Source organism: Accipiter gentilis, chromosome Z, assembly GCF_929443795.1.
Source record: "Accipiter gentilis chromosome Z, bAccGen1.1, whole genome shotgun sequence".
NCBI lineage: Eukaryota > Metazoa > Chordata > Aves > Accipitriformes > Accipitridae > Astur > Astur gentilis.
In genome coordinates this window covers 61,027,809-61,051,110 of record NC_064919.1, presented here as the reverse complement: position 1 = coordinate 61,051,110, position 23,302 = coordinate 61,027,809, and the positions used below count along the sequence as shown (strand labels likewise).

At 38.7% G+C, this 23,302-nt stretch overlaps 1 protein-coding gene across 2 annotated transcripts; it reads right to left on the bottom strand.

The window, feature by feature from the left end:
* Positions 1-659: 659 nt before the first annotated feature.
* Positions 660-21,534, bottom strand: HMGCR (3-hydroxy-3-methylglutaryl-CoA reductase). Of its 2 annotated transcripts, XR_007505020.1 has the most exons (21): positions 21,434-21,526; positions 17,718-17,911; positions 17,205-17,316; positions 16,579-16,666; positions 16,401-16,485; positions 14,753-14,858; positions 13,272-13,378; positions 11,902-12,018; positions 11,247-11,398; positions 10,129-10,373; positions 9,818-9,990; positions 9,149-9,343; positions 8,398-8,556; positions 8,097-8,254; positions 6,869-6,974; positions 5,721-5,891; positions 3,501-3,641; positions 3,235-3,393; positions 2,775-2,929; positions 2,314-2,640; positions 660-1,801 (listed from the first exon to the last, which is right to left on the bottom strand). XR_007505020.1 is itself a non-coding variant. In XM_049794559.1 (20 exons), the coding sequence occupies exons 2-20, from the start codon at positions 17,880-17,882 to the stop codon at positions 2,586-2,588; spliced, it is 2,649 nt and encodes an 882-aa protein (XP_049650516.1). In that variant the 5' UTR covers positions 17,883-17,911; positions 21,434-21,534; the 3' UTR covers positions 660-2,585. The 2 variants fall into 2 exon arrangements, 1 of the variants encoding a protein (XP_049650516.1); XM_049794559.1 differs by having other exon boundaries at positions 660-2,640; positions 21,434-21,534.
* Between the last annotated feature and the right edge of the window lie 1,768 nt (positions 21,535-23,302).

The following is a 23,302-nucleotide window of genomic DNA, read 5'->3' as shown; positions in this document are numbered from 1 at the left end:
AAATATTTGGAAAACGGTTATCAATTGTAATAGTGTAGCATTTATGTCACAGCAGCTCTAGAAACACGATTCCAGACAGCTGGGTTGGTTTTGTCAAGGATGCAAAACACACAGTGCAGGACTCTTTGTTTCTTGTAGTGAAACAATCTTGCTACACAAATTTTGCAATGGCATTGTAATACTCCACGGTAGTATTCCCTGTATGCAGGGAAACAAGAGTGCTTCAGTTCCCTAAACTTTCTAACACATTTGAAATGGCAACCTCTGCTTCTGGTATAAAACCTGTAGCGCCCAGGAGACTGAAAAAGAATGTGTGAAGACTGCCTTATACGTCCTATTATAGACTGATGGACATCACCAAGATCAAGCATGGGAGTTGAACTACAGGTGAGGAAAAGTGGGAAAACAGGCCCCAATAGAAGGTATCAATAACGCTGCAGTGAATTAGTTCCGCTTGGGAAAACTGCGTAATTCAGCTTTGAGAAGAATAAATGAGTACAGGCTTCTGCAAACAAGGTGAGAAGTTCTGGTGTCGTAGCCCCACTGTGTTTGGTACTGTATGCCAGTCCTATTCTCCTTAACCCTCTTATTTTACATTGTCTACTAGGATACGTCACTCAGTCATGAAGTAAGCTTAAAATATCACAATTAAGCCAATATGGTTTTCCATTGTTTTACTGAAACTGAAAAAGTAGTTCTGTACCAAAATGTACACAGTTTAGTAATGATACAAAATGTTAATTCTGCAACACAGAATGTCAGTTAAATCCACCAAATTGAACACTGAACCATCATTTATTGCCAGAACAGTGTTACTTTAAATAAGACCACTGAATGAACATAGAAACAAAGTAGTTGCAACTTTTCTTAAATAAAATGGTAGCTATTAGCAACAATACTGCAGGAAGATAAACATTCGTGATATTTACCTGCTATCATAACACATCTAGCATGTAGTATGTCTTCATGCTTGCACATTAGCTTTATGAGCTCATTACAATGATATTAATGTGTTGAAGTACTACAAAACAACCCACCATGATTTATCTCAAATTTGCACATTAGAAGAGCACCTCTGCCAGTCACCCCTTCAGGAATGCCACTACATTCCTGCAAGAAACCCAGTCCAATCCACTGATTCACCCCCCACACCCCACCCCAAACCAACCAAAAAAAACCCCCCAGAACCCAAAAAACATCATCAAGCATATTAACAATTTTCCTCCTATGATTAACTAGGCAGGGCAGCTTAGCAATATTCCTATAGATGAATCAAACCAGAATACACCTGGGTTTTCTGTATTACATTAAGAACACCTGAGACTGCTTCACTGGTCCAAGTACAGTATTTTAATACAAAAACTGCTTGTTGTATTAACATGTCATTTCACTGAATTCCCTTAATTAGTACTTTTCATTGAAAAAGGATAAGATTTCTTCTTAAAATAAATACCCCCCCTCAAAAAGAAAAGTCTAAAAGGAATTAAAACATAAAACCCTCTAGTGATAAAGGACAGTGTGATAATGATCTGGTAAAATGAAAATTTTATCTCAGCTTAAGCACTGGATACACAACTATTCCTGGGCAATAAGTGTAACACACTTAAAGTAATAATTAGAAATACACAAACACACTGTATCTTAAGAGACTTCTTTTAAAAAAAGTGTAAACATCTGTTCTTGACTCCTGTTGTTTGAATGCACTCCTAACAAAAAAAGTTTGAGAAACTGCATTTGCTTAAATACCTGTCTGACACATAACTGGTTTTGAGTTACCAGTTTCAACATCTGTTTTTTCTACCTGAAAAAAAATAATCACAAAACAGTTGATCAGTACAGACTATATTTAACAGTTCAGAACTGTATAGGTCACAAGTCTTCTGGTAAGGAATAATGTAAATTGTGGCGTTAAAACATTGAATGCTGCTTAGCTGAGGCAGCTGCAAATTATGTACTATATACAGACAGAGGTTTCTGTAAAACGAATATGATTCAGTAAAATTGTCTTATAGCCTATTATAGCCTAAGACCTAAGGTTTATGTGTGAACAAAATTAAAATTGGGAGTTCCTGGAAAGTGATTAGGCTTGCCATCACTTTAAAAAACATGCTTGTCTAACCGTAAAATAAAGATGGCAAGGACTAGTACATCCAACCCAAGTGTACACCAACTTTTTTTGTTGTTGGGTTTTTTTTTTGTGTGTGTGTGGTTTTTTTTAAAATGTACAAAGTACATTACATAATTTTTCAGCTTTGTAGTTACCAGGAGCTTACTAATCAAAATAATCTCAACCTGTAAAAACATAAGACTGACCCTTTAGAAAATGATGTGTAAGAGTAAGAATTCCAAAGCCATGTTCAAGACATCTGACAGGACTTCTTTCATGAAGTCATCTCTAACCACTGAAGAAGGTCAAAGGCGTAAGTAGTCTCACAGAAGTCTGTTGATCTCTCAGTTTATCTTATACAGACATCATTGAGTTGAAGGTGATTTTCATTCCAAACTTCACAGATTCTGGTTTTTTTTTCCCCTGTGCACCTGGTCAGTTGCTAGAACAATTCTTCATTTCAAAGCCATTTTAGTATTCAGGCCACCTTCTTAGCACAGGTTCCTTGAAGATCTTGTAGGTTTATTTTTGACCTAATAAAACAAGGAAGATAAATACATTAGATAGTTAAAATGTTACACTTATATGTTGCAATTACTCATGTAATTATTACTGAATCTCAGGTACCAAAACAGCAGAGAAAGACAAGAATTTTTCCTTTTCTGACCTGTTGTGGATCATGTGGCTTTTGACTAGATGCCCAGCTGCAAGTGCTGCCATTAGTGATAATTCCCCTGCCATCACTGTAGCACAAACAATTTTAGCAAGCTGACGGGCATTTTCACCAGGGTTATCTTGGCTTGCACCTTGAACCCCTAACATCTGGAGAGAAAATTATGCAATATTATGCTATGAAATCTAAGTAAATTTATGCCAAATTTAGTATTAAAGTAAGTCTTTCCAAATTACATCCAATCAAGTAGCTTTAAGTCTCTTTAATATTAAACATCTTCAGCTTTATAAACTAGATACATGAAAACAATGCACTAGGTAATTCTAAAATTTTCATGTAAAATCCACCAAGTTTCAAGAGGCCCCATTCCCACATTACTCGAACACAATATACACAACATGAAAGCAAGATTTGATTTAAGAAATTAAGTTGGTTTAAACTTCCTGATTTATACCTGCAAACAGGCCTGCTGTGGGAGCAAGTTGGTGCCACCGCCAACAGTTCCTATTTCTATAGAAGGCATTGTGCAGCTGATGTACAGGTCTTCGTTGGTGGAACCAGTTCGCTCCATCAAAGTGATGCAATTGGAGCTGCCCACATTCTGCGCAGCATCCTTCAGATCAGGAGGGAGAAACAAAACAAAACCAAAACACTCAACTAAGTGTTTGGTTAAAAATTACTGAGCTAAAGAAAACCTGATTTGGTGTAAAACAAACCTACCTGACCACAGGCAATGTAGATAGCTGTCACGATGTTTGCTGCATGTGCATTGTAGCCACCTATGCTACCAGCCATCGCAGAACCCACTAAATTTTTGTTTATATTGACTTCAACTATATCTTCTGTAGTTGTCTTCAATACCTAGACAAAGTAATACACTTTTACTACACCATTCCTTAGGCAGGAGTAGAAATACTCTACTTATGGTTAATAAGCCCTTACCCTTTGTTTGCTTCCATACAGAATTTGACTCAATTTTGTCCTAGATACCTACTTCTATTTTTGTTCAAAAGGAGCCCTTTCAAATGCAGGCTGCATTGTGCAAGTAACAATGGAGAAGTCAGTGCAAGCAGTTTGGACTGGCATAGGCCTTTAAGAAAAGCTCACCAGCTACCTTGTCTATTTCAAATTCTCATTTATCTTCAGAAAGAAACAAACAAAACCAACATGGCAGAAATATCCCATTAATTCACCTTGACATGACAGCAACATTCATCCCAAATTGCTCCAGATGCTAAACTCTCCCCAATTTTGCTCTGCCTAAGAATACAGAGCTAAACTGAAGAGTTCAAACAAAAACCCACTGTGCTACATTGGTAAATAAACACTGTACACACTAGTATCAAATAAAGTGGCATATTTATACAATACTGACTGTATTTTGAAACCTTCAGGTAAGAGATTTACACTGAATTTAGTATAAAAATAATCAAAGAGAACAAAGAGTGCTGTGAGGAAAATCGAAGATATTCCAATGTAGCAGGAATAGCAACTGATGACAGAGACACACAAAAAGTCTACAACACTGACAAAAATATTAAGTTTCAGTATTAGAGTTCAGTGTAAGTAAGTAAATGTAGTGATGTACATGGTTGGGGGTTGGGGAAAACCAACCCAAATTTACCTAAAAACTATCCATGCCCATTACCAAAGGACTGGCTCCCCATTACTACTCTGGAATGAAATCTTGGGGTTATAACAGATATTGCCACTGAATCAGCTGTAAAAATGCCAACAATTTGAAAATTAGGAAGCTACTAGGAAGCAAACTCAAAAGACATAAATTTTGTCCACGTATAAATCCAGCCTGGACACACACTTTGAATACTGTGTCCACCTCCATACCCATAACTTTAAAACTGAAGATCTAGAGATAAGGATGTTCAAAGACATGCTAGCATAGTCTTTTTGCTCATTCCTCACAGAGAAACTAGGACTTTTCAGTCTGAACATGAGAATAGCTGGGAAGGTGGAAAGGCTGCGTTAAGAGCTAAAAAATGTTGAGTGGTAGAGTGAAGAAAAAGTCTTAAGTATCTCTTCCAGTATAAAACTAGGGCATCATCAACTGGAATCAACAAGAAGGAGGAGGTAGTTCTCACAGAAGGTGTAGCTACACTGTGGAATTCTGCCTGGAATACTAGTGCTAAAAGTTTACATAGTTTCACAAAAGGGACTGGACAAATTACTGGGGGAAAAACAAACAAACAAATAAATCCATCAAATACAAAAGCACCAATTCAGAAAATCTTGGAACAAGTTGATGGAAGACTATGCTGAGTATGGTATACTAAACTCCTCCCTGGGTGTTGTCTCTCATGGCCAGTGGGGGTGACCAGGTAACACACAACGGATTTGGTCTGACACACACAGCCAGCGTTCTGAGGTCAAATAAGAGAATTTAAGATAGGTCTTACTACATAGGACAAGTTTGCCAGGGGCTAGGACTGGCACTGCTTATAAAGATTACACTCCATCATGCATGACGCTAAGGCAGATTTGGAACTAAGTGAAGTAGCTGATTATCTGTTTTCATTGTAGTAGGAGGCATATAAACTTTGAAGAGAATACCTGGTTTGTGCAAGAGACAACAAATGCGTGGAAATGATGAAAAATGACTGGGTTTAATCACAGGAAAAACACATGTAAAAATCTGTCAAACTGTGGCATAATTTTTCAAAGCTAAGACGTGAAAATCCCAATGCCTTCAACTAGATATGCATCATTAAATACATGCACATTATGTCAGAAGAGACAATGAAAGGAAGAAATATCTACTGTCTCAGGAAAAATGGCTTATCCTACAGCAGTATTTGAAAATACATGTAGGAAGTATCCTTAGCTGGAAAACAACTTGAAGTTAATATTTATGATGTAAGATAGGTATCAGTTTTGTAAAATGTATGCATTTTTATAAACAAGTAAAAGAAAGCAGACACTTACTTCTCTAACAACCTTGGCTGGAATGACTGCTTCACAGACAACAGACCTCCCTCTTCCTTCTATCCAGTTTATAGCAGCAGGTTTTTTGTCTGTACAATAATTACCACTAATAGCTATAACCTGGAGATTAGGAAACTCTTCATTCAACCTTGCCAGTGCTTTTTCAGTACCCTGTTAGAAGAGGAACAGATAAAAGCTAGTATATCATTATGGTTATCACTAGCAAAACAAGCTAGTCAAGGACAGTGGAACAGCAAGATAGATTATGTCTCATCAGATCATCAGTTACAGCTGAAGAAAAGAACATCATTTCAGGAAGGAACCTGGAACAGGAGAAGAAAACCCAATTATCACTACCTTTTTCTAATCACTTTGGAAATTATATGGGCAGTAATTGATTCTTCCCTGCAAATAGGGACCTTCTGGATACATTCTAGGTGCATGGGTATATGGTTACCATACTGAAGATACAATGTGAACCAAATCAAACACTACAGGCATGAAATTAATTCATTTTGGATGTAGTGGAAAGATCTTCTCTACACTAGGAAATAAGACAAAAGCTCTGCTATATGTAATACCTGTCTATGACAAGACCCATTTACGCAGTGGTTCTGGTAGAATTAAACTTTATGTAGAGCAGGCAATCAGTATTAATCTCAAACAACACAAGGCATCCCCCCAGTCTATGGGTCATGTCTCAGGTTCTTCCACATTTGCATAAAAGCAAAACCAACCAACCAAACCTAGAGAACACCCCTCTGTTGCCATTCACCAGATTCCTAATCCTTTATTTACAAGGAAGTGATAAACACACTAACAGGTTAATTACTGCTGGATAAAAATCTTTGGCCCAAAGCAACATAGCAACCAGCTTAACTTCCACATTATCAAGAATACTTTCTTTAAACAATAATAATAAAAAAAAACCCAAACCCAGAGTTAATTTTTTCTTTCATTTTTCTCATCCTAGGCTTGTTTACAATTGACAAGGTCAAACACTTATTATTTTATAGCACTGCAAACAGCACGATGTCTTATCTTTCTGTCTTCACATGTCAGGTAGGCACACAATGAGAGGCTACAATTTATTTATTTTTAAAAGAAAAACACATTTATTAAAAAGATTTAAGGGGACTGATCCTTACTTTTGAAATCATATTCATTCCCATTGCATCCCCTGTTCCAGACTGAAAACGGATATAAAGGTTACGACCAGCCAAACTGATGAGAAGTTTTTGTAGGCGGGCAAACCTGCAAGAAAATTTAACTCTTACTTACAATTCTCAAGGCAAAAGATTAAATTAGTTTTAAGTGGCAAAACGACAGTAAATCAATGCAGATAGTGCTGTTAACTACACTGTGTTCCTCCTCCCTCAGTGCATTAAAAAAATCTTCAGCTACCACGCACATAGTTCTCTTGAGTATATACTTTCAAAATGTTAATTGTAAAAGTATTCACTGCCTTTTTACATTTTCTATCCCTGGACTACGTGATATAAAATATCCTGAAGTGCTAACATAAATTTAATTAATTTGTATTCCTTAAAACATCTGACTACCAGGTATAAACTAAAAATGAGGCCTTTGGAAATTCTTGTCAGTTTTACAGCAAGGCAAAACCCATGGTGTATTCAACAGCAGTGCAAGCTCCACGAGTCAAACAAAAACCAGGAAATACTGCATTTAAAACAGCAGCATGAGTTGATTCTGGCCAAAATACACATATGTCCTTGGCTGACACTTGTAAGATTGCCAAGAAACAAAACTGATAAGGAAATCTCTCTCTGAATCTTCCTAAAGAATGCAGGTAATCATAAGTCTTAGAAAAAACTCTAGGCTTGAAATAGACTTAATACTGTTTCACATTTTTTAAATAGACTTAATGATGTTTTAAATTTTTTAGCATTTCAGTTCTAGCATTAGTTTATCCTGTATTCTCTGGAAGCTCAAAAATTAATTACTAACATTAGTAATATCATCTGAAAGGCTAGATTCCAAACTTTGAATTACTTTTTGCATGGTAAATACTAAAAATCCAAATAAGCTTTTATGTTTATTTTTAAATGCTTAGACAAAATAAATAACGTATTAAGTATTACGCAATGCAAATGTATTTGTTGCTGAGATACAATTGTTTACCACTTATCATTGGAAAATGTTTATTTCTAGCCTTGGTACATAGCCAAGATGACTTTTGTTCTCTTAGATTCACACTGCGTGGAATAGCCAAAACGTGTATGTAATTTCCTGTATTGCAGTATGAAAAAAACCCCAACAAAACCCAGAAAAACAACCCCCAAACACTTAGGACTTTTCTATCACCCATAGAAGTCTTATGTCAGGAAATAAGGCTGGAATAGCCATTGTACTAACCGACTTGTGCTGTCAAAAGCTTCCTTCATTATTTTAAAGCCTTCAGGGCTTTCAAGCCAAACTTTCACTTCTGCAGCCTGGCAAGCAGTAGGCAGCCTTACAACAGGTCCTCGAGTCATCCCATCTGCCAGAATGCGGCTATTTGCTCCTCCACCAAGCTAAAAACCCAAAGCAGAAGGGAGATAACGTGATGATTACTGAAAGTGAACGTTAGTTTCTAGGAAGTCAAAACCATGCGTTTATCAGCCCAAATATGTTTTATAACATAGAAACTTTTTCAAGCTAGTCAAACAATACTCACACATATTGCTCTACATCCTCTGTTTGTGCTTGCTACAAGACATCCTTCTGTTGTTGCCATTGGCACCTGAAACTCTTTGTTATCCAAAAATAGTGGTCCTGCTACGCCTACAGGAATAGGCATGTATCCAATCACATTTTCACAGCAAGCTCCCATGACCTTACAGAAATAATACAAAAGGTATCATTAAGGTTACACTACAGTGGTATGGTACAGCATGTTACATACTGTGCCTTTGACTACAATAAGTTATCTTAGCAAAAACCCCACAACCCTACCCATAAAGCAACTAACTCCCACCTCAAAAAGTTAAGAGCTATAGCAATCAACAGCTAATACTGTTTAAGTCTAGTATTTGGCAGACATATTGAAACTTAGTAAGTCTTAAACACTTATTAAAAAAACCCTAATACTGTTAAATGATTTTTAAATAAACTTCCATTTTAACTTGAGGTCAAGGTAACATTATCATTCAGCTGAACTCAGACTCAGTATTAGTAGAATTCTGCACTTCTGAGATAAGGCAGCTGCATACTTTATTAGGAAATATTTTTTGGGTAAGCTAAAAAACTTACCCACCTCCCTAGGTTTAAAAACATCAAGAGCAATAAAAGGTAGTGCCTTCTGTTTATCTTTTTTTTCCTCCTTCTACATCAGTTTTGACCAAGCTCATTGTTAATTCATATACATCACTTCAAGCATGTGTTTCACGTATTTGGGAAGTGGTTTTGCTTGTCTGCCTTTTACTTACCAAGGAATAATTATAATTCCTATAAGGAAGATATTGCAAAGATGAAGGTTCAGGGAGTTTCTTAGATAACATCTGTCTGCGAATGGACACACCTCGCTCTTGAGTTTCCATCAGGGTTTCCAGTTTGTATGCAGGAATGTGCTTAGCATTAACTAAGCTGATAACCTCAGCATCAGTAAGGAATTTTGCTCCTTTCTGAAAATGTAAAGGGTAGGGAGAGAAAGTATATATTCTCTTGGTGAAAATCCTTTTAAATGTTTCCAAATTAAAAAGAGTAACAAATTTACTTTGACATTATCAGAGTACATCTAAAGGAACCAACTGCCAATGTCAAGTTTTATAGTAGGCCAGGATATGATCAAAACCTTTTTACTCAGACACCCACTTATACATGTATATGATGAAGCTTCAATGACTTGGTATGTTATGAATGATGAAGCTGCTTCCTCCTGCCACCCAGCCCTGACTGACTGGAGGAGAAATGACGTACGAAAGGATTTTGTTTTAGTTGTGACCCACCACCCAAGTTATTAAAGCCATATAATTTTCTGAAGAATGACATTACAATCAGTAGGATCATTTAAAGGTTGGAAAATGAACTGTAAGGATTCTTAAATCAGATGTTGCAGTAGAGGTTAACAACCCACCCCCCAAGGTATTTTTCCATACCTCTGCATTTCCAAGTATACGAACACATTCCTCAATAGAACGTGGTTCATTAAGTATCTCAATTTCTTCCACTCTTCCATTAAGAAATGAAGAAGTTTCCACAGGGTTGCAACTGCCAACTACAAATGTAGCCTTGGTTGATGTCTCTGCTAATAAAGGTTTTATGACTTCGGCTGTATAAAGAAAATTAAAGTGAATTTTGTTTTACAAAATTCTTAAGTTTTGATTCCAAATACAACACACTAAACACAGATTTCACTTTGTTCCAAATATTCAGGAATAAGTTTAGAGTTTAAAATGCTAAAAATTACCCTTTCCATCTTTGGGAACTACAGCTTCTTCTACTGCGTTAGATTTCTGATTGTTTTTCACAAGTCCAGATTGCTTCCTGCAACAATTCTCAGTGACCTTTTTCTGGACCATTACTGGAGATGTTATGGGATTCTTCAGTGACAGTGTGGATTCAGTCTCTGCTTGCTCAAAGAAAATATATTTGACAGCAAGGAGAAGGGCTAATCCAAGAGTGATTACTTGTTCAATATCCATACTGGCCATTCTAAAACAGATAAATCAAAAAGTAAATACATGGTATATACAATTTGTTGTTTATAACAGCATTCTGACATCCCTTTGCTTTAGAAAGGATAATACTTTCATTGCAATTTATACAGTTACAGAAATTCCATTCAAATGACACTTTCTACCAAGACATTCGAGTATGCTAGGTTAGGGTAGAGAAATCATTCCTTGTATTATTATCAATGTCAGAATTTTCAGATGTCATTAAATATTTACTAAGTCTTGGCTAAAAGGCAGTCCCAGTAAGAGAAATTACTGTAAAACACTCACTAACAGCTACATCAAATTGATTTAACACCTATCTCCCAACAACAAAGTAGAAAGTTTGAATTATCATCCTCTACCAATAATGACTACTATGATGCAAGCTGAACTGCTAAAAGGGGGAAAAAAAACCCCTAAACCAGACAGTTTCGAGTTTTCAGAAGTAATATGGAACTACAGGTGTCACTAACTTCAGTTGAGCTGAAGAAAAAGCAATAGTGACATGGCTTTTGCACTTTTTGCACTTGTGTGTGAATGGTCAAAAACTCTGTGTAAATAATTACTCTAGTGCAGTCAGAAAATTTATTTTCCAGTGTGCTCTAAAAGGTGTCAGTGCCATTGGGAAAAGGTAGTGTTTTGATGCATACAGGACAGCTGGCTCCTGATTCTTGATTAGTGCAAGGGGATTGGACAAACAGCATAATATTGAAATATTTCTTATGAAATGTCTTCTCTGGTTCCAAGAAATCCTACATTGGTCAGCTCTTCAAGTTTACAAGTGTTGTACCCTAGGACTGTAGCTTGGCAGCACTGGAGAATACAGCCTAATCAAGGAAACACACTTCTCTTCTGTGAAGTTGCCTACCGAGAAAGGTAGAATTGCCATAATGAAACATTAGGTTCAATTCTCTTTGGTGCATTCTCATCCAATCCCACTGAATTTTCTACAGTACTGTTTTGAGCAGCTGGTTCCGCTATCCAACGACTGTGGGCGTGAACAAGAACCAAACCCAGTGACTGTATTAAAAACACAAAACAACATAACAAATATTAGTTTTTCAACGGTAACTAGGCATCTAACCTCCTAAGATTAAACATTTTCTTTTTTTTGTTTGCTTGGGTTTTGGGGGTTCTTTTTGTTTCCCATGCCTCAAGTCTAAAGCTAAAGGCCGATTTTCCACACCTCTCATCAACACCCTTTTTGTCCTCCCCTAACACTCATAGCCTTGAACCTGTCCCACCACACCCTTCCTCTTGCTCAAGTAATAAGCCAAGGAAGCTGAGGGTACTGTAGGGGTAACAGGGAGGGAATTAGTACACATGAGAAAGCCCTGAGTGTTTGGCACAGGAATGGCACATGCAGGAAGACTTTTGGTGTAGATACAGGGATGTTATTAAAAATTACCACGGTAAACTAGACTAATGGGATGCAGAATACAACTGTCTAGAAAACAAGCTTTATTCATTGCACCAGGACACCTTACTGATTTCACAACCACAGGTGAAAAAGAGCCACAAACCATAATCATTTTGACCCTCTGTGTTACAGGATTTGGTTTATTTTCTTCTTCTTCCAGAACACGAGCAAAATGGCTAAGCTGCCATATAGGGCGCCCTTCACGACTCTCTCGAGAAAGCTGCAAAAGTAACAAAATTTAAAATAGGTCCTATTTAGTATATATTAGAAGAACCAACAAGTGAGCTTCAACACTGTATTTTTATTTGATCATTAAGAAATTCCCCCCAAAAAAGTGAGCCTACAGTCTACAGTTTAACCAACGTTAAGACTTTAAATAGTGAAAAACCCTGGACAGCCAGTGACTTACAATCTAATTCATTTACTTTGCTTTAGATCAGAACTCATACTGAGTGTGATTCATTTACAGTGGCATTAACAAGTTACTGTTACTAGGCTCAGCCACTGTAACTCTTTTTGCACATTCCCTCTGTTCACTTTGAAAGGAAGAGGTATTGGGTTTGCGTGGCAAGGTTTTGGTAACAGGAAGGCTACAGGGGTGGCTTCTGTGAGAAGCTCCAAGAAGCTTCCCCTACATCCAACAGAGCCAGTTCCAGCCAGCTCCAGGATAAGACCATGGTGAGGCAGGCTGTCCCCCTGCAGCCCATGGAGGTCCACGGTGGAGCAGGTATCCACCTGCAGCCCGTGGAGGACCCGATGCCAGAGCAGGTGGGTGCCCAAAGGAGGCTGTGACCCTGTGGGAAAGCCCACACTGGAGCAGTCTCTTCCTGAAGCACTCCATCCTGTGGAATGGACCCATGCTGGAGCACTTCCTGAAGAACTACAGCCCATGGGAAGGACTCACGTTGGAGAAGTTTGTGGAGAACTGTCTCCCATGGGAGGGACCCCACGCTGGAGCAGGGGAAGAGCGTGAGGAGTCCTCCCCCTGAGGAGGAAAGAGCGGCAGGGACAACGTGTGGCAAACTGACCGCAATCCCCATTCCCTGTCCTCCTGTGCTACTGGGGGGGAGGAGGTAGAGAAAATCGGAGAGTGAAGTTGTGCCCAGGAAGAAAGGAGGAGTGGGAGAAGGTGTTTTAAGATTTGGGGTTTTTTCTTATTATCCTACTCTGGTTTGATTGGTAATAAATTAAATTAATTTCCCCATGTGTAGTCTGTTTTGCCCATGACAGTAATCAGTGAGTGATCTCGGTGTCCTTTTCTCAACTCACCAGCCTTACATTGCATTTTCTCTCCCATGTCCAGCTGAGGAAGAGATGGATAGAGCTGCTTTGGTGGGTACCTGGTATCCAGCCAAGGTCGCCTCACCACAGAAGACAAACATGCTGGCATATAACTCCATGACGAAATGTATAGCCTATAGTAAGCACAGGGTCTGAATACTAAGCTCGATGTTGTCTTGAAGTTGGTCTTACCTCTAATACCAAGGAGACACAAGCTGGAAAGAAGGTCATGAAGACAAAGTAGTTGGCAAGAACAGACATACAGCCAAAGCAGCACATAATTTCAAGTTGTCGTACACCTACACAAAAAAAGAATTTTTTTACATTTGAATATGCAATGGGCTTTCTAGGTACTTGAAGAAGTGTTGCAGAAGTAAGAAAGAAACCATTAAACTGACACTGCAGATTACACAGTGAACTGTCTAGATTAATGAAAAACAAGCATGTTAAGACCTAGTCATTCTGTATTATCTTATTCTAAGCACAGTATGTATTTATGGTATTTACAGAAAACCTTTAAAGTATAATTCTAAATAAATACAAATAATTACAGTTCACCAAGATTTTAAAGCTTCATAATGAAAGCCTGAAACTCCTCACTTATCTAAGAAAAGAACAATTAGCTAGCATTATGCATTGAAATCCCTTCTGAAATACAGCCAATTAAAGTGTTCAGGCAATAAGAAACAGTATATACCCCACCTACTCTTTCCTGGTATCCAGAAAAAGTCAATTGGCCATGTTGCACATGCATTACAGAACTGCCTTAGTAAAGATAAAAGAGCTAACAGTATAAATCATTAAAAAAAAAAAAAAAAAAAGCTATATGCTACACCAAAATGAGGGCTTTCTTCCTAGATGTAAAGAGGAAAACAGCTTATTAATACACAATACCCTGAAAAGGTCCAAAACAATTTGAAAAGCAAGCACAAGTGCTTTGAAAGATGCCTTTAAGGTATGCAAAATAGTTTAAAAAAAACCCACATAAAAAGCAACAGACAAAAACAAATATGTAAACAAAACCCCACTTTAGTCCTAACTATGGAACTTTTATTTATTTTACAAAGAAATTAGTTCTTTACACGTGAAAATCCTTCACTTACTACATCTAATTTTTTTTCTTTTAAGGAAAGACAGCTGCTACTGCACACAGAACTGATAAAGATCAAAAGATGGGATGAGGAAAAAACAGTAAAAGATTGCTTATTTTTAATTGAACTAGAGTGACTTTCCTCTTCTGGAGCAATTTTTAGAGATACTCATTTTTTGCAAGAACACAGAATAGGTGTGCATATAATGAAAGTGTAACTCATTTTTAAGAATGTTCAATAGAAAATTTTAGCAGCTACTTTAAGATGTTAACAGGAATGATGGGAGTGATAGAAGGTCTTCATTTTATAAAAGTAGCTGCACAGAAGTCCATTTCTACTGCACAACGCTCAAGGAAAGCTGTCATCTGTATATCAAACTTCTCTGCAACAAGTGCGTATTCATGTCTGCAGGAAACTAGTGATATAGGCTAATTAGGAAAGTAAATAAATAACTAACTAAACAGATTAAGTCACTCCAATCTCATGGGCAACACCTATTACTTGAAACTCTCAATATCCCAATACGTTTGAAATAGCCTTTTTTAACTGGAAAGATTTAGACTCTTAGACTGTACCGCTCACCTGACATAGTACCAACACCGATTACAAGACACTCCACAAGTGCATCCAGTGTAAATGTAGGGCCTAAAATTGCCATTCCACGTGAAATATTCTCTCTTACTTCATCCTAAAAAGAAAAATTTCTGTACATTAACATAAAGACAAAATTCAAATTAAGGGAGTACACGTAACATGATTAGTACGTGATTAGTAAATTGAGTAGTATGGTGATAAGGCCTTATAAAACACACATCAAAAATGAACAATTATGAGAGAACACATTCTTTAATTGCTTTATCTCCCCTAAGTTATTACACTTCGACAGCCTTTATTTACACAACAGTGTATTTAATTATGATTAATTTCTCTACCTTTGGCTCATCAGTATTGCAAGCTCCTACAACACTGATGGACACAGACTTTAATTAAAGTACATTCAGAGGAAAGGGACTTCTACACTTTAAGACATAAAACAGAAGCCAGTTATGTCATGGCATTTCAAAAGTTCTTGTGAACACATATCTGTACCCTAACTTTTATTAATTTTTTAATCTTATTATTTTTTATTTATTTTATTCTGTCTAGACTCAGCTGACAGAAAAAAGGACATAAAAGACACTAAAACTTTCCCCTGGAGGGAGAGGGATTTCCTCCAGAAGCTAGGCATGGCAAACTCTAGAGGGTCTGATGCTGTTTTTTCGTTGGTGGTGGTTTTAGGGGGAGCAGGAGAGAAGCTATAGGGGAAACTTATCTGTGAAATGAATAAAAAATTCTGTATTCTCAATTATTATAAAATAATACACAACATACTATAATAATATTTTTTATGCAGAGAATGTGCAATATACTTTAATATACAATATGTTAAAATATAATATACAATATTTTTGTCACAATTAGTATGTTCAGTTACCATGTAGGGTATTTTGTAGGTATAAATTAATTCACTAAATATACTTTTATTTCGGAACTTAGAATATTAGGAAAAAACATTACAATGTATGACAAGCAAGATGTCCTGTCAATCCTTCCTGTTGTGCTGTGTTAACTCCATTAGAGCATGAGTATTTCTGTCTATACATATGCTATGTTTGTTCTGCTAAGATTTGGTCTAGAAACATGCTTTTGCCAGCATCAGCATTGTAACATTGGATTTTTCTTTATATACTGTTCCTGAGCCCCAGAAATTAATTTTTTCCATTAATAACTCTTCTAGGGAAGACTTTGGTCTAGGAACTCTAACCTCCTTAACAGAGCTATAAACATTGCTGGTTTAAAGTTCTTAACCTATAAAGTACTCATACATACAATTAACTTAGCTCACATGATTATGCACACTAATTTTACAGTGTTATTATTCACTGATCTGGACTGAAGACAACAGAACACAGAATCTGGATAAAATCTGATCTTTTTTTATATATCACCAATATGGTATTCACTTGTATGTCTCTCCACCTGGATTATTCACAGAATCATAGAATGGTTTGGCTGGCAAGGAACCTTATAGATCATCTAGTTTGAACCCCCTGCCATGGGACAATGTTAATCTTTGAACATTAAACTCAAAGCTCCATTCCAAAAAAAAAAAAAAAAAAAATAATAAAAAAAAAATAAATCCAAGACCAAAAAACCAACCAACCAACCAAAAAAACCACCCCTCCCTGACCTGTGAGTTGGAACTGAGCGCAAATTTGGCTAATGCACTTGCTCTTGACAGATCAATCAGAAGCAGGAAGAATGGTAAAGCTTCACTGAAAAAAAGAGGCATATGTTAAAATTCAAGGTTTATTGTAAAGGAAAAAAAAATTCAAGCAAGAAATCCAGAATAACAGTTCATTACTTACTTTAAACCTGTCAGTTCTTTATCTAAGAAGTGAATTACCACTGTACTAAAAACAAAACTTGAGAAGATGGTGAAGAGGCCAGCAATACCTTTAAAAAAAAAAAAATTTGCAAATTTTTGGTTTATATATATTGGGAGGGAAAAAAAAAGGAAAAAACAAAAACTGTACATTTAGATCAATCCTGAAGCAAACAAATGACAATTCTCATCTCAGAGTGCATTAACAGCAGTTGAGATACAAACTGAAGTAGATGCTATTTTTATATAAATACTTAATTCTAAAATTTGTACTGCATTCAAAGTAAGAATCTAAGAAGTAAAAGCCATAAATCTTCTCACTCGTTATCAGCAAAAATTAAAACTGACTTAAACAGCTCTGAATTTTTAAGTGTTTCACACAATAAACATTTATTTCAAGAATTACATTTCCAGTGTTTATATAATCTTCCACAATCTCTCTTTTTAAAAAAATGGCACTTTGATCTACGCAGACCATTTATTCTGCTATCTAACAAACAAAATAAGACTGTTCTGTACATAAGTATTAAAATTCTAATATTTATTACCAATTTATATTAAAAAAACAATTAAAATGCATACAGTAAATACAAAAATGAGATACCATACCTAAGATGTATTTTGACCCAAGCTGCCTTAGGTTCTGAAACTGGAAATATATATAAAGGATTGCTATACAGCGTGTGATTGTCAGGATGATGATGTCACTGCTCAGAACATCCTGTTTGAAATACAAAATTATTTAGTTCTTTTACATTCAGTATTAAATTGTTAAGTTTCAGCAATAAAAAAAATCCATTGTGAAGCGGCACTAAAAATGAAGTTTCAGAATAAGTATCATTGCCAGTCTGTCTTAAAACATTAAAATATTACAAATAATACTAATATAAAATCCTTTTTCAACAGATACTGGGCAATGGGAAGTCAGATTTTAATTAAAACCTTCTGTAGCACATCACTGCTTGCATACAGCTTTAATATCCACAATGGGAAAAGAAGGTAATAAAGAAGTTTCTGTATAGCTACTTTGCTCCTAATACATCACAACCTGATCTTATTCAACAGAAAACCCTGCATCTACTGATTAACAGTAAGTACTATAACATGAATTTAAATCCTTACTTCTTCAAGTTTGGGGCACTCATAATTCCAGCCACAGATCTTATCATTCCCTGTGAACATCTTCATGGACATCATACAGATGGTGAGAGTCACTGTTCCCACAATGACTTCCCATGGATGAGAGGCTACAAAAAGGCCATGCATTCGAAAGAGTCTGGACAACATTTTTAAGACTTTTTCTACACTTAGTGAACCTGCAACAAAAGAATATTTCATATAAGTAGGTACAAGACTCAGGGGAAAAAAGAGCTCTAAATAAATTTCTGCAAGTCATCCCTCAGAAAAAAACCCCAACAAACCAACCAGCTAAGTAACAGAGAGGAAGGAAATTAATCTTCCCCTTTCAACCTTCCATGTAAAACACATTTCTTTCTAATGTTCTGAAATATAATATGATCTGCTCCTGCCTTCTCAATTTTTTTTGTTTGTTATTTAACACACATCTCCCTTGCTTCTTCAAGGTCTTACTAATAAGCCTCCACCACTCTCATAACATCTCTTAGTGTCTTTCTGTCACACAGTTTTGATACGACTTTGACTCCAACTTCTTGTTTTGACTACCTATGCAAGCACTTCCTAAATTCTGTTACTTCTTTCTACTCATTCTTCCTGCCAAAAATATTGATTAACTTTATTTAAACTATATAAATGACCAACTAATCATTGTTGGTAACACTCAATTTCAGCAGCAGGAATTGCAATATCATCTTCCTCTGACCGCGTCTTCTCTACTTTCTGCTCAATATTTTTCAGTGATTCAAGTTAATCACATTCAAAATAGTTCCTTCTTCATCTCAAGCAGGAGTCCTTCTCACATATAGTATTCTGTGACAGTTCTCTGCTACGCATAGGTAATTACCAGGTTACTAATGTATTTCATCCTTCCTTTTGCTTTCAACAGATAACTAACACTCAACAGGACTCCCATACCTCTCTTTCACATAACCGAGAACATGGATGTTCCGTACTTCCTTCAGTTACAAAAACCACATCCTGGTCTATTTGCTCTGTGTTGTACCTTTAGACAAGTTCATCAAGGATGTTTACTTACGTTTTAAAGCATAGAAAAAAAAAAAGCTATAAAATTCTTTCTTAAAAACATTAGTACTGGCGCTTTGCTTTTCTCATTGCACAAAATCAACAGTTTATAAAACTCTGTGATGAATGTTAACTATAAAACTATATCGTAAAGATCAAAAGACGCTTAAATAGTAGCCTGGCTAACACAGACAATCTGTAATTCAGTATTTACATGGACAAACCTAGCACTGTAAAGATTTCCACAGAGGATTGAGGGCTCTAAACACTGTCTTTTCAAAGTAGATTAAAAAAAATCCCTTCAGGTTGCCTTAAAAGTAACAATCCATCCGTCAGGCTTCTGGGAAGACAGTCTTTCTAGTATTACTTCTTTTGCTTGGACATCAAAAATGAAGCTCTTATTCAATAGAGAAAATAGCAGACAAGGCAAAACTATGTGTTTAGTGCTCCTGAAGATACCAGAATCATCTTGGTTTCCTACCAATGCCAATCTCGATCACAGGAGCACCAACAGCACCATCATATTTTTCTTTATCATTCCACAGTGAAGGTGTGGCAGGGTTTTCGTAGCTCATGGAACCAAATGGTGAAAATCATTGAGAGGACTGCCTTCCTTATAAACAAAGTATTGCATTTCCTGACAGAAAGCCCCTTTTTTTTTTTAAAAAAAAAAAAAAAAAAAAAACAACAGAAAACGAAACCAACCAACCAACAAACCCCAAACACAAAACCCAATGCAACAACACCACTCCTTTTAAAGTCAACATTACCCTTTGGTTTTCCCTGTGTAATATAATCTACATACTGTTTTGTAAATTCATGTTCTTGCAAAACTGTTCCAAAGTGTTACTATAGTTTTTCCTCACAGAATGGAAGGCATCTTTTCATTAGGAAAACTAAAATAAGACATAGCCAGAGGAATATCTTGGTACCAAAGATTTTGACACAACACAAAAAATGGAGAAGGCATAGCAATGTCCTATGAAAATACAAATACTTTCGAACACCACACTGTTTCAGGAAAATCAGAATTAGTACTCACTACATGACTGTACAGAATCCTACCAGTCATAAAACTAGTAATACAACTCCTAAATTCTGACAGTTGGAATTATTATATAGGCAATCTACAAATTTTTAGTAGAGGTAGAAAGATTTCAGAAGTCTCTCTTCAGACGTTATTCTTCACATTTCAAAGCAAAACTTGTAAGTGTAAAATGGCTTCACTTAAATCACTTAGGCAAAACCACATTAATTTGATTATTAAAATAATTATCCATAACATCTATTATTAGACAATCTTTTATAATTAACTGCTGCTGTGAAACACAGGATGCCTGACTGCTGATCTCGGGGTTAACTGAGTGGTAGTAGCTCCTAACCTAAAAGGATTCTTTGATGCTTTCATGTTTATTTAACCTGCCTGAAGTACATGAGGTTTTTTGCTATGCAGTTAACATTTCTAGAAAACATTGATGAAGACTGATTCTGCATTACTGAGTACGGTAAAAAAATCTTTCAATGCATATGATCAGCTCGTAGTTCAAATTCTGTTCAAAATATTTGTATAGCTAGCTACATTGACTCACAGCTTGAAATTAGCAAGACCTAACATTAAATATAAAGCCCAAGTTTACCATTAGTATAGTTTTGTTAAATTTCAAAATGGTGGTTCAAAAGGGATGCTTTATAAATCCTATCCATTTCCTGCTTGCCTTTGTTTTCAATCAAAAAATTTCCAGGAGGCTCTTAAGTAAAGCAATCCCTTCCGGGAATCAGAACAAAATACAAATCAGAACAACTGCAGCCCCTTCAAAAACTTAACCGGCACGTAGAAAGCAAACTAGATTGGCTGTATGTAATGCTTTAGAGCATTCACCTGCCACGTAACCCTTTAACTATTCGCTTAAATACCTCAGTTTTGTCACACACCTCTCACTAACCTCACAGCAATCACCTGCAACACCAGCTATTAGATCAGCACAAATTTCCCATCTCTTGCCGGCTGACTCAGCAACAACAGCTACAGCACCATAAAGGAAAACCGAGTGGCAGAAACGGCTGAGCGAAAACCCGTGCAGAGCTCACCTGAAAAGCGCACGGCACCACGCAGACGCTGTCAAACCGCCAGGCAGCGTTTTCTGTTTCCTAAAGCGGGAAGCCAGCCTCGCGCAAGCCCATCGCTGCAGCCCCTCAAACCCCGCGCGGAAAGCGGGGGGCACGGCCCGCCAGCCCGCCCCGGGCCGCTCCGCCCCGCAGCCCGCCGGCGGCCGGCACGGGGAAGGCCGACTTTCTCCCGGCGACCGCAGAGGCCCCGCGCGTTGCCGGGCGCAGCCGGCGACAGCCGCGCAACGGCGCCGCGCCCAGGGCCGCGGGCAGGGCCGCGGGCGGACGGCGGGTGCGGCGGGCGGCCTGCCGCCGCCCCGCGCCCTCCGGCGTCAAGGCGGCACCGGGACAGCGGCTCTCACCTCCCCTGCCCGCCATCCAGGCGGCCACCGCTCCACCACGGAGCCGCCGTTATCCGCCCCGTCTCCGAGGAGCCGCTCGGGGCCCGCAGCCGCAGCCCGTCCCCCGGCCTCGGAGGACCCGTGCCGAAACGGCGGGCTGCCCGCACCGCGCCCGGCCGAAACACAGCCCCCCCCGCCCCGTCCTCCCCTGCCCCGCCGGCCCCCGCTCACCGCTCCGGCGCCGCACCGCCGCACACCGGCGACGCCCTCCTCCTTCTCGCCCCGCCGCGGAGTGAGCCGGCCGCTTCTCTCCCAGCAAGGACACCCGGGGCGCGACACGCCAGGCGCCGCCGTCACCCGATCGCGCAGCCAATGGCGAGGGCCCGGCACGCCCAGCCCGCGACGCGTCACTCGCTGCGTCGCCGGGGCAACCGCCCGGCGAACGCCGCACAGCTCGAGTCTCGATCAGGAGCGGGGACCACGCCATCTCGCCATGGGCTGCCCGCCAATGGGCCACCGCGCTCCCCTCGCCGTATTTCCTGATTGGGCGGCAGCACGCGGTTCATTTACATATCCTGATCGGCCGACAGGCTCGGCGCCGACAGCCACGACCCGAGGCAGGCTCCGGACCCCGGCCCCCGGCCCCGGCCTCCTCCCGCTCTGTCGGCAGGCTGTGCCGCGTCCTTCCGGGCAAGGCGAGCGGGCGGGACGCCCCTGGTAAGCTCTGAAAAGTCGTGGTGCCTCTACGGCTCATGTTCTGCTTACCCACTGTCTGGATGCGCTTTACCAAGACGTGAAGAAATGGCCTAATAATTCGCAGCTCTCCTGCTTGTAGAAAGCAGCGGTGCCCCCGACATTAAGAAAAAAAACGCGATAGATTTAGATTTGTGGCGTTCTGCCGAAGAGGAAATACTAATTTTTGCTCGTGAAGCATGGGAGGCTCCTTTGTCTCTTTGGGCACTGAGTCAGGTGTGACACGCTATCCCTGCTTGCAATACACAGCTCTGGTTGTGCACGGCCGTTCTGTGTTTCTGGGTCTGAGCAATTGTGGGCTAACATGTTTAAATACAAACAAAATAGAATCTGCAAGGATTTTGCTGCAGATGAGATACACTCCGGCTTTTCCAAAATTGCTTTTTATGTGTGCCATTTCACTTCCTAGCAGCTCCACGTGGTACCGTGCTGTGAAGCATTAATGTGATTCTCAAAAAAGGATAGGCTGACGAAAGGGTTTCCTAAGAACTCCACCCAAAGTAGTTGTTGTCAGTGGCGAAATCATTCATGCCAGCTCAGTCTTTTAATGTGTAAATACACTTTTCATTCTCATCTTCAGTGTGATGCTTATAAATCCTAAGAACCATCTGTTCTGTGTATCCATCTGTTCTGCCAGCTTTTTTTGTTAACACTCAAGTTTTCTTGAGTATGTCACCTTTATTACCTGAAAAGAGTGAAGTAATACCAGCAACATTTCTGGAGTCATTTGATAATATGCACAGCAATTACTGTAATTTCATATGGATATGACTAAGTCAAAGCGAAACAGCAATTTGTCCACAGTTGCTACACTTACATATGATTGATCCATAAATTAAGATGACCCTTTGTATCTTGCTCTGTCTTCTACACTTTCTCCATATCCGTAAGTGATGACTATGATTTGGCAAGTATTAAAAATGCAAATTTTATCATCAAGGTCACTGGGAGCAGGAGTCACTATGATGATTTGGAATTTGCAGTCTGTGCAAGTAAATGACATCGCACTTTCTGCCATCAAGTTTTCTTATCTGTAGCTCTGGTGGTTGCCTGCCTGCAGCCCAGCTTCACGCTAACAGGGGCCACAGGAGCAGCACTGTCCCTGCTGCTGCAGAGATGGAAGGCAAAGCTGAGGCAGATCGTGTTTGCCTGCGGAAAATGTTGCTGTGATTAACAAATGATCGACGGGTTACGTACAAGAGTGCTACTGCAAATACTCAGATAATATTGGCAACTAATAATTTGGTTATCTCAAACACATTCCTAGTCTTGAACACATGAACGTTCGTTGCACTCAGGACAGCAGATGAAGTTAGCTGCTTAAACGTGGCCATGGAAGCGCACAGA